Source organism: Tinamus guttatus, unplaced genomic scaffold (genome assembly GCF_059628265.1).
Source record: "Tinamus guttatus ecotype Peru unplaced genomic scaffold, ASM5962826v1 Tinamus_guttatus_pri_ptg000208l, whole genome shotgun sequence".
NCBI classification, from domain to species: Eukaryota; Metazoa; Chordata; class Aves; order Tinamiformes; family Tinamidae; genus Tinamus; species Tinamus guttatus.
The window spans coordinates 616,797-635,746 of record NW_028288742.1 but is presented as its reverse complement, the minus strand read 5'-3'; the positions used below and the strand labels follow the sequence as shown (position 1 = coordinate 635,746).

The 18,950-nt window shown below is 39.2% G+C and overlaps 1 protein-coding gene across 1 annotated transcript; it reads left to right on the top strand.

Annotated features, from left to right (window-relative positions):
- The first annotated feature begins 285 nt into the window (after positions 1 to 285).
- OPN3 (opsin 3) lies at positions 286 to 18,620 on the top strand. Its single transcript, XM_088524284.1, has 4 exons — positions 286 to 643; positions 14,000 to 14,319; positions 15,794 to 16,045; positions 18,145 to 18,620. The coding sequence occupies exons 1-4, from the start codon at positions 286 to 288 to the stop codon at positions 18,406 to 18,408; spliced, it is 1,194 nt and encodes a 397-aa protein (XP_088380410.1). The 3' UTR covers positions 18,409 to 18,620.
- Positions 18,621 to 18,950: the final 330 nt, after the last annotated feature.

The following is an 18,950-nucleotide window of genomic DNA, read 5'->3' as shown; positions in this document are numbered from 1 at the left end:
GCCCCTCCTGAAGCACGGCCCCACGGCCACCTGCCCCCAAGGTCGCCGCGGGGCTGGAAGCGCCGCTGGAGGCAGCCTCGCCGCGGCAGAGCCGCCCGAGGCTCCCAGGGACGGGAGCGCGGGCCGGGCCGGGCCGGGCCGGGCCGGGCCGCAGGGGCAGCCGCGGGGCGCGCGGCGGCCCCGGCCCCGGCAGGGCGGCACCTCCGCGCCGCGGGGCGGCGGCTCCTCCTCCCGCGCCGCCTCGGCCGCTGCGCCGGGGCCGCCGCGCTCGGGCGGGCGCCGGCCATGCAGGGCGCCAACGGCAGCGGCACGGGCACGGCGAGCCGCCCGCAGCCCGCGGCGCCCGAGCAGGAGGCGCCCGGCGAGCGGCCCCTCTTCAGCGCGGGCACCTACGAGCTGCTGGCGCTGCTCATCGCCACCATCGGCGTGCTCGGCTTGTGCAACAACTTGCTGGTGCTGGTGCTCTACTACAAGTTCAAGCGGCTCCGCACGCCCACCAACCTCTTCCTCGTCAACATCAGCCTCAGCGACCTGCTCGTGTCCGTCTTCGGCGTGAGCCTCACCTTCATGTCCTGCCTGCGCAGCCGCTGGGTGTGGGACGCGGCCGGCTGCGTCTGGGACGGCTTCAGCAACAGCCTCTTCGGTGCGTGCCGGGCCGCGGCTCCCGCCTCCCTTCCCCTTTGCACCGGCTCCCTCCTCGGCGCTCCCCGCTCGCCCCTTTGCGGTCCGCGGTGTCCCCCAGCCGCGCCGTGCCCCGTCCCCTCGGATCCGCGCCGCCGCCGGCTCCCTCCCGGCCTCGCCGCGCCGGCGTCTCCCCGTTATCGCCCTCGCTCCCAGCGCACGGGCTCCTTGCCGGGGAGGAGGCCCCTTCCCCGCGAGGGAGCCCGGGTCTTCCCGGCGCGGCGCCCCGACGAGAGCCCTGCGCGGCCGGGGCTGCGGGCGGCCACGAGCCGGAGCCCAGGGCGCCCTGAGCCGGGAGGAGCTTCCCGGCCCCTCGCCCTGCCGGGGCTGCGTCTGCCCAGGAAACTCCCGAGGCTCGCGTTTTGTTTTTGTTTATTTATTTGCTTGTTTTTAAGCGGTGCAGAAGGAGTGTTCTTCTAATGTTGCTACCTGTGAAAAACTACGGAATCTTTTGTCTGAAAAACTACATAAAACTGTACTACAAAATCTAAAACTACAAAATCTACAGTGTCTTCTCTTCTGAAGTTCTTACACATCTTTCACAGAAATCTGAAAAAAAGGACAGTATACATCCAGATATATGCGTGCAGTCTGTTGAAGGGTATATAGATTTATTTTAATGACAAATCATGTAAAAATGTTACTTTTTTTTCCCCCGTAATGGTGAAAGTTTTGCAGGTCGGTAGCCAGACTTAAAGTTTGAGTCAGACTTTTTTTTTTTTTTGGGCACAGCCTTGTAAATTAAAGGCAAATGGATCACTGCACATGCAAAATTAAAAATGTGTGTGCACTAGAAGTTGTCTTTGCTAAGGTAATTCAAGGTAAGCCCTCTGTAAGCTTTGCAGCTTTCCTGCATATTTTTTTATTATTTTTGTTTCTTTTATGTGGCACTAATGTGCGTTTGGGCAGCTGGTAGAAAGCTGCATGATTCCTCATGATAGATTTGGCTGCTGCTGAACAGTGCAGCAAAGTGTCTTTGGAAGGCATGGTGGATGCAGGATGTATTTAGACTTTTGTGCAAGGTTTAGTGTAGCATTTATGGTGCATAGTTCTCTAATTGCCTAGTGTTAGCAGGGAAGATACTAGAGAACTGGTCTCAAATAACACTATATTAGTCATCCAAGTCAAAAATTTAAGAAACTCAAGCATCTGCCAACATCTGTCTTGCACCCAGATTTTTCTGGACAATTGAGTGTTAAGCTTACATTCAAGTTCCCATTTTTAAAGTATGGTTCTGCTCCTGCGTTCTCTGATAAACTATTGTCTTTGAAAAAGGTGTTTTATACAGGGTCAAAACAAATGGTGGATAGCAGGGTCATATGAAAAGAAGACTGTATTCTCCAGAGATGAAAAAAATGGAAATAATGAGATATGAATTGCCAAGTGAAATGCATGATCATACACTACTTTCATTTTTTGCTTAGGGAGTATCACATACTTTGTCGTTATAGATATGTTCAGTATTTATTAAATATAGCTTATTTCCAAAGAAATATAGGCAATTTGTGAGTCTTATTTACAAAATGATACAAAAAGATCCAATCTCCAGAGAGCATCACTGGTTCACAGCATTGCATCCTCTGGTGCTTGGTGCCGTAATTTCCGATTCCACAGTGTTTCAGTGAGAAGAATTTTCCATGAGATATTAGAGGAGTACATGTTTGTACGTAAAAATTGACACCTGAACATAGAGATTCAAATGTACCACCCTACTGTTCAGGAATATCTGATCCCTGAGTTTACTTTCTTCAGCAGCTACATAAAGTAATTGAAATTATCTCACTTTGTTAATATGCTGTGAAGGTAACCTAAAAAGTTACTTGTCATTTTTAATTTTTCCTTTTGTAGAGACTATTGTTTCCACCTTTTCAATAGTAAATAAAAAGATTGTTCTTTTTTCTGCACGTGAGGAAAAGTATTTCCCTACCAGGACACACTGGTACAGGAAGAAAATAGTGGTCTATAGGCAGCATTATACTCTTTGTCATTTGGACCATTGCCACCTTGGTTTCTACTTTGATTTTTTTAATGTCTACGAAGGGACTAGTTTTTCTTGACTTCAGACTTCAGTTTTTTTTTTTTTTTCTTTTTAAGAGGGCAACAGGGAGGGTCAGAGACCACCGATTGAGATTTTATTTGGAGTAACACCAGATACTATATTCACAACTACTCTTCTCCTATATTATAAAAGCTGATGTCAGCTGTTAAGGCAGGAAAAAAAAAGAAATATAATGAAGTCTCATATGCATGTTGCTTGGTAGTGACTAAACATGCACTCACTTACTTAGCCTTTGAGAACTTTGGGAAATAAAATACTCATGCAGCAATCACAAGTACAAAATGGACAGCTCTTAAAAGTAATCAGCTTATTAACCCTGTGGAATAGGTACAGCTCTGCAGACCTCAGTCTCTCAGTATAGCACAGTGACCTAATAAAGATATTTCTAGAATAAAACGGATGTAGTTCTGTCACCACGGATATGGAGTCTATTGAATCCTAACATTTACTGCTGTGGATATTTGTCTGCTGGAATCGGACTCAGTCCCACTCATTTTGTACTGAGTGACCCAAAGTTGTTTCGTTGCAGCTATGTAATTACATTCTTGAGTATGAGCGTGGGCATTGCTCTGTGACTTTTCCTTCCTGGCCCTTCAGCCCTGAAGGCTGTTTGAGTTCAAGTGTGATAATCCTGATGCATTTTGGATGAAAGAACAACACCTACCCCCAGTGTACAGCCTTCCTCAGTTGTTGATCTTTGCCCAGAGCTAATGTGTAAGTGAGGTATCGGAGTAAATCTATTGAATTTGAGGTGTATAAGGTTGAAGAGCATCACTCTGCTTTGTGCCTGCGCTGCAGCTTATGCCAAGAACTTGATTTCCTGTTGACTTGCTTACAGATGTATTCCTGTCATGACCTAAGACTGCCTGCATGTCCATGATGGATGGAGACCATTTTAAACAGTAGATTTGTAGTCATCTTTGATATCTTCTCAGAACTTGACTCTTGGGCAGGATAGCTTTGTATCTATAGCCTTTCCCCCTCCCCTCAATTTCAAGAATAAATACCAGAACTCAGTAGACCAATAGGTGTTCTATCCTGATGAAATAAAACAATTACTTTAATTAAGAGCATTTTTAAGCTATGGAGTTATATTTCCATGTTACTGTGAGGTCAACTCTATACTGGTCTCGCTGAGCCTACCACCCGTTCTTTATGTAACATCTTTTACCTCTTTTCCTGTCTGTAGTAGTTGATCTGGTTGCAGGTAATAAAGATAACTATGCAATGCCTTTATCTGATTTACAACTTGCATTGAATACAACTTCCTCCAGAAAACCTGGAGGGTTTTCTGTGTATCCCATAGGTTTCGGTCACAAGTGCTAGAGAAGATGCCTGACAGCTAAACACACCCAACTAATCTTTATTAACAGATAAAGATAGGAGAGAGAGATAAACTTCTCTGAAACAAGGATTTGTTTGATTATGGGCTAGAGGCTCAGAACATAATAACCCATATGTGCATCTGCTAGCTTTTTGCAGAGGAAGAAGATTTTTAAATCACAGTGACTGTCATAGAGTTTGACATCTGCAAAAGAAGCATATGTCTTTGATCATGCATAGGCAGATCCTTAGCTGTTGGCCTTAATGCCTTCTATACGTTGTAATCGGTCCTAAGGGTTCAGAAGTAAGCTCATCTGATCCTGAAGAACATATATACCCCTTAAGCATAAATCACTTCAGCTACAAGTAATGGCAATTACATCATCTGCCAGCAGTGTTCCCCTAACATTTGCTGATGTGCTTAATCAAGCAAGGGATAAAACGAATGAAAAAGTGGTTGACGACAGGAAAGGTCTTGAAGAAGAGGTATCAAAATTGTTCATCAGAGGCCATCTCTTGACAGGAGGTTGCCTAGTAAGGATGTAGTCTGGGGTAGGCTTTACGTCATATTTACATTTACATTTGCTTAATTGTGATTGAAGGAATGGCATTACCAAACTGTGAATAGAGATCTCTGTCTTTCCTAACTGTGAGCTGTACTTGAAAAAGTAAATAAATTACCCCAACTGTTAATGCCAAATGATCAGAGGTATAATAGCACTTTTGAACAAGTCACAATCTCTATGCAGCAGATAGCTCTTGATGAACTACTAAGTAAATGTTAAGATCCAGAGACCTTAGGCTCCTTGCAGAAGTAAGAACTGGAGAAAGGCAACATTTGGAAGCTATTTTACAGATTTTTATTTCCTGTAGAATTCTTCAGAGTGCACAAATGTTAGAGCACCCGATTGCAATGGAAGAGCTTCATTTAATGCTGAGGAGAAAAATTCACAGAGGTGTTTTTTGTTGTTCTTGTTTTTAAACAAGATGAGTTTTTCCCAACAACACTATAGTAAGGATTAGTTGCCAAAGATTATCCCATGGTCCTGGCTTTCAGTCTAGGAAAACAAAAACACTTAACTATGTACAATTATTAGCTACTTTGTCTAAGACCCTTTTCTATACACGATGAAAGAATGATGCCCTTTACCATTCTCTTGCACTACCAGTGTATGTTATACACTGATTTAATCTCACTAAGAGCATTTACTAAGGTTACCCATCAGTTTTCGGATCTTGTTTTACCGATCGCAGGAGACTCTCTCACTGTGCTTCCAGCTTTAAGGGTTAATCCCCTGAAGGGTTGAACTTGTAAGAGGTACTTAATCCTACTGTAGCTCTACAGTAGAGCAGTGTTTATATATTTGAAGTTTGTTCTGTCTAGTAAAAATGATTCCCATCTCCCTGATTTGACTACAGATGCTAAAATTTGTTGAGAAATTAGAAGTGATACATAGCTGTATATTATAACCCTTCTCTGCTGAATTTAAATAGACTGGATATTTATTAATAAGGTAATATAAAACAGGATATAGTAGGACTTTGTTCTTTTGCTATTGACAAGACTTTACTTCTAGTAAATGTTTGTTATGTAGCTTTTCAAATGCGGAAGGGGTGATGAGGGATTGCAGAAGAGATTCTTTCCCTCTTTGTGATTCAATACGCAAAGTACTAGTACAGCACTTGGAAACAGGTCAAGGATCCACTGATATACCTGAAACCTATTTGGTACACTATGTTACAGTTTCTCTGCAGAGATATCCAGTTTTCAGAAAAATTTATTTCCACGAGTCCAAATTATAAGCCACGCTTAGGATAGAGTGTGGCAAATAGATGCCAACTAAGCAATATATTGCATGGAGAGAACTGAAGCAATTGTAGTTGTCGTTGTTACAACTGGTTGAAAGCTGTGTTCCAGAGGCTTTGCAATATGTTATTCTGTTAGGGATTATGAAATCAGAATGTGCGTGTGATGATTGGGACAATACAGCGTGGTTCAGATGTGGCTGGTGCTGCCTTCCTTGTTGACCTATACTCTGTGGTTGGAAGTAGTTCATAATGTATCAACACGCGTGTGACTTCTCTGTGAAAAAGCACAGGGTACAGAAAAAACAGTGCCACACCAGAGACATAATCTAATCTACCTCAGTTAAGTATTTTAATCAGAAAGTAATAAAAAATGACAAAAATGAGACTTTTTTTTTTTTTTAAAAAGAGACATTTCTTCAGCAAATAATACCCATTCCACTCTAATGTTGAGTGTTTGGCAGCAGGGAGGAAGAACTGCAACCTAAAAACAGAAGACATTTTTATTTTGCTTATTTTTGACCTACACAGTTTAATTCGGAATGACTCCATCCATGGTAGTGTAATTGCTGAAGCTTAAATCAGAGCTAAAATTAGCATCTGTATATCCTAAACAATAGAACCCCAAAAAACATTTATAATCAGTACTCTTGAAAGAAAGAAGATTCTCTGAGATGAAATTCTATAGATCAGATAAGCATTATCTGTAAATACAAATCAAGCAAGTCTTTCAAAAGGAGTTTGGAGGTCTTTGATTTGGTAATAGGTTAAAGCAGGCCTCAAAACTTCGGACCTATTCTTGAATCAAAATACCTGCATCTCAAGAGTGAAGAGCTTTAAATTTAACAACATCCATTTCAGCAAAAATACTAAAAAATCCATTTGAAATGCATATTTTTCCTAAGAGAAACAAAGTAATGAATTCCCATATTTGCCTCGCATTTATAAAGAGAAAAATATAGTTTGTCATATCAGGGGCTAATACTCAAACAATAACCATTATGGCTTTCTGTAACTGGTATTTTTTAAATCTCTACATATTTAATCATTCTAAAACACACAACTCATTCAGAATGAAATTTATATTATTTACAGAAAAAAAAAGTGCAAAATTGTGTGCTTTCCTCTGCCCTAAGCCAAACAAGACTGAGTCATATCCAGAAGATGAATGAAGTCGTTGATGTACCAAAACCTCATATGTAAGGCTATTGGAAGCAGCCCAAGAACACAGCTTACATGCATACCTACTGGCTAAAGCTGGCAGGGGTTTTGCAGGTTAGAGCTGCCACTGTTGATCCTGGCCAAAGCCTGGAATTACACAAAGCAGTGCATTTCTCTAGGGACAGCACAAGGAACCTCCTATCATTGTGTTCGTAGAAGGTCCTCGGCAAATCTCCACCAAGACTCAGCTTACCTCTAGTAACACCATCGGTCTCCTGGAATATGATTTCCTAACCTGCTGTTCACTGAACAACCAAGTTTGACCCCAAAATCTAGGTGTTTTGGTAGTGAAAGAAGGAAGAAAGGCAGAAGCATCTGCTTACCTTAAAATTGCTTGAAACCAAAGATTTGCGGTCTTCATAGAGGTGGTAATAGATTAATATATACAAAGGACTGGCCTCCAGAAAGTGGCATTTAGAAGTAGTGATAGAGTAGCAATAGAGTCTCAGTCAGCATATGTATCATTAGGTAGATGCTTTGGGGATTCATTATCCTTGGACAAACGGGTCGTATTCTTGCATATTTAACAGCAGGACAAAACACAGAAAAACTGTGACTTAAGACCCTCACAATCCTAGATTTGACTTCCAGTTTGATTTCTGAGCATGCAAACAAGAAAATTAGCAGATATACTTTTCTCACGGACAAGTAATTCCATGTCATAGTTCCCTGCAAAATGTGCAATATGAAAGAACATATTCATAGGCAGCAGGATTGAAAAAGAAACACAGAAGACAGGGAATGTAGAAGATGAGGCAGATTACATTTATTGAACTATGGAAAAAGGACATATATAGCACTGAGAACACGCTCTAGAGAATTTTTTGAGAAGGTGATAAATATTTCATGTTTTATGAGGTTTGCTGTTGTTGTCTAGTTTGAGGTACTCCAAGTCTAAGGTTCCTTATTTACCTGCGGTAAAATTTTAGGAGTTAATTGTCAACTCCTGCTGCCCTACAGAGATGTTGTTTCACCCAGAAAGTGCCTGCTCAGTACTTATGAGGGAATTATAGCATCAGAAGATTGACATCACAGCTATATTGAACAGAGAGGAATCAATATTAACTATCCCCATCAATATTAATCAGTATTACATAATCCCTACTACAAAATTATAACTATGTTTTTCTCTATGAGATCCATAGCAAGGAGGTTATCTTCTAATTCTTGTTAGCAGGGGGTTTTTTAATCCCTTGGCTTCTCTGTAGTACGGAGTTTAAACTGCTAATACAAGTTGTAACCTTGCCTTCACTTCTGTTTTAACATGAATTAGCTGAGATTAGCCATGCTGAATTCATTATAAATTTTACAGTAGAAGCAAACTTTCAACTCTCTGTGTAATCCTTGGATCTGAATATGCAACTGTGACTGTTGCAACTTTGTAATCCCATATCACTACTGCTCAAATTTGCCTAGAATTGAATTAATGAGGAAGCAATAGTAGGATTTGTTTATAAACCCTTGGGTAAAGTAAGTGATGCTGCTTTTAAGTGTTTTGTTTTGGCTTCCAAGTATAGCAGGGCATGCCAATTTTTCTCTAATTTAAAAATTTAAACAGCCTCTAAACTCGATTACGATCTTTATGGAGGTTCGCATTCTGTTCAAAAATCAAGGTGGCCACAATTAACAATTAATTATATTACCCTTAATTGTTTTGAAATAGGAGTTATTCCTATTAGACCAACAAAGTCTAATGGAAAGAAAAAAAACCCAAAACCCAGATTCTTTAATGCACAGGGTGGATTTCTCATCAGATCCACCATATGTACAGTTATTTGTTGGTTCCATTACTTAGTCCAGTGTCATATTTCAGAGATACTTCATTTCTCTTTACAATGAATTTAACAGGTTTCTCTGAACTACAAGTAACCAACATCTTTCATTGCTTTGTGCTATCCTGCATTTAAGCTTCTTAACTGTGACCTTCCGTCCCCTCTATCCATCCTTCCTGACATAAGGATTTAGTGGTAATATTGGGCAAAGATACAGAACTGCAAACTCACCATAAAGAGTGACTTCTTAGGATGCAAAATAACTCTTGTGGACAGGAAGAGTAGTAAATTTATATCAAGTCTTAACTGTACATATGAAACCCCTTTTACACTTTAGTTTATCATCTTGCACAAAAAAAAATCAAATCAAGTGGATTTATAGAAATTACTTTGATATAACAGCTTTGGATTCAAGGGCAAAATGTTAAGTGTACATATTGCAAGGTTTCTTAATAGTGATTGATTCGAAAATTGTTTTCTCTAAAGATGGAAAGCTTGCTGTCTGATTACAGACTGACTTGCAGACCTCTACGAATATATGTTTGGCATAGGAATTCATTAATAGCAGCTCCCTTAATAAAGTGAGAGCTTGAGTCCATTTGTGAGCTCTTTCAAAATGAGTGACTTCTTACTGAACTCCTCGAATTATACAGCTGAAGAATTCTTGAGAAAAGAAAATGATCTATTTGACAGAAGCTATGACTTTGTATATATGCAGAATTAGCAATTCATCTTTAGCTGCATCATATGCGTGTCATATTTTCCAGTTATCTTGTTCTTTGTATTAATAGGTTAGTAGTGTAGACTTGTAGGAGCCTAGATTAGCATGAGAAGAAGTCGTTAACTTGAAATATTGTCAGTAATTTAAAATCTCAAAAAGAAATAAAACTTTTATTATTATTATTATGCTCTTGCTGTGTATGGAAGTCCAATTTAATAATAAGGAATATCTCACAAAATGTGAACCAGTTTGGGCCTTATGACTCAATGGCTTTGAGTGACACATAAGCTCCAGAGTAGTTTTGATACTTCTGAAAATTGTACTCGTGGAACATTATTTATACTTTAGAGTTAGCCATAAAAGAAATATTTGAAATGTTTACAAGCTGGAAGACTATTGCCAAGAAGTAGTCATCATTCCTATAGAAAGGAAGAACTCCTGAGTTTGTGGTGTAACTGCGCGTTGTGCAGCTGCTTGTATTTAAAGAGATAAAGGTCTTGTGATAATAAAATCAGAAAACTTGGAATCATGGATCTAAACTTAAAATTGCTTAGACTTTACTTGACAAAAACAAAAAAAGTTGTGTTCTATGCAGATTTTTGTAAGCTTTATTTCTCTTGTGTGATGAAAATAGACTGATTAACTCATTAGCATATATGTTATATAGATATGGGAACAGTTCTGAAAAAAAGTATAAACAGATCTTTATAGAGTAATGGCTATTTAACTTAAGTCATAAAAGCGTTATAGTATTTTTATACAAAGTGTGGGCATGCAAATTTACAATTGTAATGAAGTTTTATACATTTTATGGGATTACATTAGTGTTTCATACACTTATAATCTTCTCCAGTCTGATGTAATTTATACTACAAATTTAGCAAACATTGCATAAGCTTAATGTTAGGAAGATAAAGATGATGGTCGTGTTTCAAACACGCCTTATCACTTTGAAGTCTCTTTATAACTTCTTTCTCCTTTAAGTTCAACTGGCTGAGGTAGATAGGCAGTGACTGACTGAGAGTTTCATTTTGGCCATCCAGATGGCAGTTGCTCTTAATTATGTTTACTTCTTAATTTTAAGTTGTGCTGACACCCACCCACTCTGTTCATCTACTGCTCTTAATGAAAAACGGAAATATCTCTTTTTTGTAACATTAAAAAGGAGAAAGGAAAACGGCAGTACATTGTAAAAAGGTTCCTGTGAGTTAAATTGCTTCTGAAATGCTCATGATATTACCCAGAAGTTGTCCCCTTGGCTGTTTTTGTTCCGCTCAGCAGTGTCTTAATGTTGAGAGAGGCTGCCTGTAGTTCAGTTAAGTTCAGTTCATTTGGTGGAACTAGTTTATTGGTATCCCTAATCTGAGAGTTAAAAACAGATCTTTTTAACTGTATAAAAAAACATTCACTTAGATGCAGTGCACACTCTTAAGGTAGCTTCTGCCCTTTGAACATGCTGAAAGTTTGTTTTCTTACAGGTTACAGGTTTTTACAGGTACTTCTGCATGTCATCTATCACAGGCAGGCAGCCATGGCTGCACAGCACCTAAGGGGCATTTTTTGGAAACCTCCCCACAGACACAGTTTGTATTATCTTGCAGTGTGTTTTGTATTTCTGCAGTTAACTACTACAACCTTGCCTCATAGAGTTATAGCCTAGTAACAGCAGAGAACCTGCATCCAGGAGAGGAATTCACTGTAATATGCTATCTGTGACCTTCATTTCTTGCCTCATGCCTGCTTGCTATCAGGCATTTCCTGGTTTTCAACAGAACAGGTATTTGCATTTCAATACAAACTGCCCAACCCGCCAACCAAGAGCCCTCTTACGAGTCAAGTAGAAAACCCAAGTATCTCTTTTAATCATTTTAATTGCAGCCTGTGAAGGACTGCAAATCTAGTTTATCAGTGTGTAAGTGCCAATATTTAGAGGTGCTGTGCTCCCACTGACTTTCCTGAGAAAGCCAGTGACTCAATCAACTGTTGGTTGTGCACACCTGTACTTTCAGACTGTTCATCCAAACATGTGCTTTTGATTAATTTGTACAGCCGGAACTCAGTACTCCGTGTGCAAAAATAGATGGGAAATACTAAGAGCACATGGAGATGTTATTCTTTAAATATAACTGCAGAACCTCATTTACAGAGTTAGTCCCACTGGGCTTCCAGCAGGAAGGAAAGAATTATCAAAAGGGTGGTAAGAGCAAGGGATCCACTTGAGAATTTTGACTCACTTTGCTGAGGAGCAATTCTTTCTCTCCACTGATCACAAAGGCTCAGTGCCCTACGTAAGTAAACTGAGCCTAGAACTGAGTGATGTAAATATGCTCTCCTAAACACATCTGTGGATGATTTTAATACCCATCAGGTAAAATTTTGTAATCACTTGTTTATTATAGACCAAGAAGAGGGAAATTTATCAACATACCTGATGTTTAGGAAGTAGATAGCCTTGAATTGCACAAAACATTTAGATGAACTAGTATAGCAGCACAGAATGCTATACATATGATTCTGTAATCCTCTTCTGGATCCTGCTAGGATCTTGCTTAGATCCAAGCTCTTCAATCTAATTTCAGCATATTAGGTTCTTAAAAAGGATGCTGCCTTGAAGAGCTTTCTGCCAGCTTGATATAAAAAGTCCTCAAGTCTTTTAGAAACTCTCAAGCCCTAATTTGTCAGTCCAGTTTCTTAGGCCATGAAAAATAAAGTCTTACAGCAGTGACTTATGACCCAAAAGAGAAAACTATACAGAACTCATTGTGAAAACAGTATGCCTTACTTTTTGCCTATCTAGCAATATCCACTTCTGTTGTGATGAACGATATAAGGTAACAAATGCCAAAAATGTACATATTAAAAAAGAAAGTTCATTGTTTCATTTCAAAGGGCCATGACGACAGAATGGCGCTTTGTCCTTCAGAGTGGGAAATCTTTCTGTTTGATAAAGTTAGTGAAGAAAGATTTATAAACTCATCTTCAAAGAAGATGCTCTTCTAATACTTGCAGGATGAAGCAACTTTTTTACAGTGATCCTAAAGCATATTCCCCTGTGAGGAACTCTGCTAATAATATGCTGACTTTGCTAATGAGTACATTGACACAGGGACTGAAGTACTGAAGTGATTCCTTAGATTTTGTTATTCTCAGTTGCCTCCCTAAAATTCTTGTTGCTGCTGCCTGAGGACAGTACCGTTAATTTGTCTTCCTTAATGCTTACCCTTTTTCAAAGTGAAACAGAGTTTCATTTATCTGTGGTATCCTTTGAGGGTTTCTGCCAGGTATAATGGATATTTTCTTTTTAAGAGTAAGATCTGCATGTTTAACATTCTCACAGCTGTATAAATGCAGGTTATGACAAATTCCTGAAGAAATGAAATGTCGTGTGTATATGATAAAATACCTGTGCTTCTTTTTAGCACTAATATACACTAATATAGAGACAGATATTTGCATAACTTCACAGAGTGCTGAGAAATAAATCCAATTGTATTTAGGATGTGTTATTTAAGAGATAATATATATGAGCTTGATTACTGAATCATAGCAGAGATTTTAGTTGACTGACACATGCATGATGGGCAGATTAGTTCTTGATCATTAGCTATCACAGACCATTGAACCCAAAATCCTATATCCTAATTAAGACAGAATTGCCATGACTTCATTAACTTATAAAAACATCTGGCTAGGGCAATGCTGAGAGCTGACAATAACCTGAAATTTCTGTCATGATATATTAAGTGTCAAGTGAGATTGAGATTAAAGGAAAAAAAAAGGAATACACAAGTAATTGAAATGAAGACTGTAGTATTGATATGATAGCAGGAAGATAAACAAAACGACAGCTGATCTCTTCCAGATGGGATTTGTTTAGCAATATAAAACATTGCTTTACCAGTCATTGTTTGAAGCACAAACCTTTCAGTAAATTGTAAGAGAAGTCAAAATTCTACTAGTCATTGTGTTTGTATTAAAGGTGCATTTCTTCACTTTTAATTGTTGAAGACTTTCTCTGACCTCAGTTTCAATTCTGAATTTCTTTGGTTCTTTAACAGGTTTGAACCATCTCATCTTTATATGGCAACTTGGAACACACACTCTCACTTAACTGAGTAATGCTTAGGAAGACGTATTAATTGGGTTATTCTTTCTTATCTACTTTTTGGCCATCATACACCATGGGTCACATTCCATTACCAAACTCTGAGTAGATCTGCAGTTAGTAGTACTGTCTGAGGTAGTACTTACTGAGCAGTGAGATATCTCCCAGGAAGCTCAACAGTATTAGATTCATAATGTGCTCTAGTTGTTTTTGAGTTGCTTCCTCTGCTGATAGATTATTAAGAGGACTTCTTCAGTCAGATATGCAGTGTTTGTGAATGATTAAATTAATTTTATTTATTTTCTTTGCAGGAATTGTTTCAATCATGACTCTCACTGTTCTTGCTTATGAGCGCTACATTCGAGTAGTCCATGCAAAAGTGATCAATTTCTCTTGGTCTTGGCGAGCTATCACATACATCTGGCTCTATTCATTAGCCTGGACTGGAGCACCTCTTTTGGGCTGGAACAGATACACGCTGGAAATCCATGGTCTAGGTTGTTCAATGGACTGGAAGTCAAAAGACCCCAACGATATCTCCTTCATTCTCTTTTTCTTCCTTGGTTGTCTAGTAGCACCTGTTGGGATCATGGCCTATTGCTATGGCCATATTCTATATGCAGTGAGGATGGTAAGTTGATGCAAGTAAAAGACTTCCCTTAATGAGTATTTTTTTCAGTGAAAAAGAAAATACATAATAGTCCTTGAATTTTGATGTAAGAGAGGATGATGCTGTATATTAAGCATGGATCAGAGCCTAAATTTGCACTCTCTCTTCCCATTCAAATTTTCAACCTTTAATATTCATCCATGCCTGGAGATACTAGAAAGGATGTAGGCTTGGAGGCAACACAGAGTTACCAAGATCTGTTTATTGTATAGTTTTACTGGGAGGTGAGTCACATATAAAAGGCAAGTTGGGGAGATGCCCCTACCCACTGCTCAACAGGGAGCAGAGCATCCTTAAATGCTTAAAAAAAGAAAACTGGTTGTAGTTGTCACTGGAAAAGAACTACTCCTTCCTGAGAAACAGAATTTTCTCACATCTGAGCAGTTGCATCTAATGGCACCCCTGATGTGATATGAGAAAAGTGGATACAGAAAACTCTTTAGTCAGGCTCCATTTCAGCTGGAGGGCATTGCTGTTCGCCTTGCTGAGATGTAGGCTTCCCTATGGACATGACAGCTGCCATCAGTTGGCCTCTTAGGCCAAAAACCAGTGCCTAATGTAAACACAGTCAGAACTGTAAAGATTGCATGATATTATATCCTTGAACTATCTGAAAGGCTAAGAGCTTCTTGGCTGGCTCCCACTGACTTTTAATGAAAACTAGACATCAGAATCCCTCGGGTGCTACTTACTATTTCAACCAAAATTAGTTATCCTTATTAATGCAATATCCTGTTTTCCTTTTATGTGACTCACTTTTGCCTCAGTATGTCTAGGAGAAGATGTCTTTGGAGAAATTATTTTGGTGATACTCATTCTGTAATGATTCACACTGTGATTATGTTTTTTTTTCAGTGTCAAAAAAGGCAATATAAAAATGCTTCATGCAACATAAAAAGTCTCCAGAAGTACAACTCTGATAACATGAAAAGTCAGTTATACATTTTTTTAGAACAATAGGAGGACACTGAATAGTGAAGCATGTATTCTGTATACTGTGTGTATTTTGTGAATTTCTCTTGAGAAAATAACCATGTAAAATTCTTCTGAAGGGAGATTAAGTCTAATTAAACCAGGATTGCCAACACATTCAGACAAAGTTTTTGAAAACAGGAACCACTGGATCAAATTTATTTATATTGATGGACAAGGGCAAACTAGTTTTCTAAAATATTTTGAGTGAAAGGGCCATATATTTTGATACATCACTGATTTCTAGTGAATTTCCTTCTCTGTTTCTCTTGAGATTATATTTTTACATTATTTACTGTATACAGTTAAAATTTGGGAAGCATGATACAAGCTTTCAGAAGAACTATAGTTCTTAAAATAAGGCGTCTGGTCTCTGTCCTAAAATTAAGTTAGGAAGTTAGTTATTTACAAATGAATTTAGAATTGTTTGACATTTACCCTTTTTGTCCCATTTCTTGTACAGCTCCGTTCTGTAGAAGATTTTCAGACTGTTCAAGTGATTAAACTTCTAAAATATGAAAAGAAGGTGGCTAAAATGTGTTTCTTAATGATTTCCACATTCCTTATTTGTTGGATGCCTTATGCAGTGGTCTCCCTGCTGGTAACATATGGCTATGGCAACCTCGTAACTCCAACAGTAGCTATCATCCCATCTTTCTTTGCCAAGTCAAGCACTGCTTATAATCCAGTCATCTACATCTTCATGAGTAGAAAGGTAGGTACATCACAGACTTTTTTATTTGAACAATTGTATTTGAACTGTGTTTATGGCAGAGTTTTTGAGTTTGGATCTATTAATTTAATCTTAATTGCCTGGATTTTTGTTTGAACATCTAGGATAAAGGGGAAAGATTTAGAAGTATTAAAATCCTATACAGTGGTTAAAGTACTGCCTTATCAGAAATTAACTTTTAGGTTTCTGAACGACTCAGTAGTACTCATGTGTACTCATGAGTACTCATGTGAAAAGGAAAGGACAGAGTGTCAAAAATTTAAGTGTCCTTTTTTGACACTTTACCAGTGAAGTGGGTTACAACGGGAGAATCTGATCTGAATCAGTCCCATACTACATGAGAAATTAGAAAAAAATCAGACTATCCTAAATCTGTTTTCAGTAAAATCTTGCCTCTCTGATTTTTCCATTGTGCCTCTCTGATTTTTCCATTGTGGCAACATGAGGATTGTACAGCTCAGCACAGTGTTTTAAATAAGCATGTTTGCTTACAAAATACATGGCAGACAACCTATTTAGGATTTTAGAAAGACTAGGGTTTTCCTAGGAAAAGATATACATAGGATGTTTCAGTATGTTAAAATAACAGCAAGGAATGAAACCATTGTACACATATTCTAGTTCTACTTAAGCCTGGAAAAATTATGTGAAGACACATTACTGATTATGTTAACTCTCAGAATCAAAACCATAGAAAGAAAGAACAATGCAAGCAAAAGGGTGTATCTGATCAGGTAGAAAGATTAAAAAAAAAAGTGGCATTTTGAAATTTTGCTTATTTACAGATGGAGACAAATGCTGCAGTGTAGCTCAAGCAAGGGCCAAGCCCAAGGTCTGAGGTTATATGCTGTTTCTGAGGGAAGGCAGGAGGCCACCGAGGTGCCTGCTCACAGCTTTGTCTCAGGCAGCTCATTTCACGGCAGCCTGATCCAATTATGGCTGTGCCATTTCAGAGCTCGCCTGGAGTATGGAGAGCTAAACCCCAGGGATGGAAGGAGAAGGAAGAGATTGCAAAGCCTCTGCACCTAAGCTAGGGCCCTGACAATGATCATATTCAAAAAGTGCATATTTTAACAGAGAGATTTAGATATGGTGGCTCTGACTTCGTCTTTAGATGTCAGACTGATTAGCTTAATCCTAAAAAGGTTTTGTAGGTTCTGATACCCAGAAGCAACTTGAACTGGTATCAGGTACAAGGCCAGTAAAGCCGTAGCCATGATAGGAATGGATCAGCTAAGTATGATGACCGGAGATGCATCATTAACTACTTTTTAGTCACTGCTTATTCCAGATGAAGACCAAAACATGAATATTTTTGCCTGCTTTCTGGATTATTTTGTCCTCAAAGGAAATCCTAAAGCTTATTCTTTAATACTATTCTAGCTGATGTGATGCTTCTATCTCTAGCCTATTCCAATGCTCATGCTTTCTCACCTTTACGTTCGTCAGAAATACCATATCATTTCTGAAATTTTCAAGGCTTCCTCTTGACCATTCTGTAGAGTTTTCACTTAGCATCAGATGACCTTTCTCTGTCATCTTGTAACTTTCTAGGTCCCCTTCCAATTGAACCTGCTGCCTCCCTGCTGTCAGAATAGGACTGATTTGTTATAATAAAACCAACCTTGCACAAACTGTCATTCTAGAGCTTCTTCTATAACAGCTAGAAACAGTCAGTGGCCATGCGGGATCAAAGTAATCCTTAAAATCACTAAATGTCAGGCTACCAGATTCTGTCCTTCTCAGATAAAAGTGTTTTGTTTCTGTTTTTCCTGTTTGTTTTTGAAGTGCTCGCAAACCATTCCAATCATCTTTTGTTTATATATTGTAAAACCTCTTGATAAAATACTAAAATTGCATTTTAATGCCCTCTACTGGTCAGGTGACCCTATTGAACTTTCCCAGTGAGGAAAAAAAATCACTCACTGAAAAGTCAGCACATTCATTATAGAACTGAGGTAACTCGGAACAAGTTGGACAAGTTGGTTATTTTGAGATATTTTCGGTACTGCTGTCTTCACTGAATCACACATGAGAGTGATCAAAAGTTGTAATTTGATTCTATTTATTCTGTTCTGCAGTTTCGACGATGCCTCTTGCAGCTCCTCTGCTTTCGCCTGATGAGATTCCAAAGGGCTGTGAAAGAGACACCAGCAACAGAGAGCGACAAACCAATAAGACCAATCGTCATGTCACAGAAAGTAGGGGACAGGCCAAAGAAGAAAGTGACTTTCAGCTCCTCCTCTATAATTTTTATTATCACCAGTGATGACACTCAACAAACAGATGACAACAGTAAACACAGTGGGACAAAAGTAAATGTCATCCAAGTAAAGCCGCTATAGAGATGAGCTAAAGAGACACTAGACTGATGCTCTTCAGCCAGTGGACTGTTTGGACTAAAACTGGTTTCAGATATAGTGACTGTAGGCTATCAGTGGAAACCATTTTGAAGAAGTTCTTCATCTGACGCCCTGCAGGCAGTTCAGCTGTGGTCAAAATACCAAAATCTTTACATCTGTACCTACCTTGTGGATGGATGTTTTTAACTGAAAATTCTGAATTTTCTGAAAGCATATCATAGTGGTTATTGGGTTGGGAGGCCAGTAATAAGTGGAGTACCACAGCAATCTATCTATCCTGAGGTAGATACTATCCTGAGACCTGCCCTGTTTAACATCTTTATCAATGACCTGGAGAAGCTGACAGTGCATAATTGTCAGTTTGAAGATGACACCAAGGTGGGATGGACCAGTTGGCAGGCTGGAGGTCAGGGCTGGTATTTAGAAGGATCCGAATGAACATGAATTGGCTAACCGAAACCTTATGAAATTCAACAAGGACAAGGTGAAGTTTTGCCGCTGGAAAGGAAACACCCTGTGCAACA

Bases quoted from the DNA above. Each gene is read 5' to 3' on its own strand.
- OPN3 (XM_088524284.1), top strand. From the start codon at position 286: ATGCAGGGCGCCAACGGCAGCGGCACGGGCACGGCGAGCCGCCCGCAG. The intron at 644-13,999 runs GTGCGTGCCGGG...TTTTCTTTGCAG, and splicing joins CTTCAGCAACAGCCTCTTCG to GAATTGTTTCAATCATGACT. The intron at 16,046-18,144 runs GTAGGTACATCA...TCTGTTCTGCAG, and splicing joins ACATCTTCATGAGTAGAAAG to TTTCGACGATGCCTCTTGCA.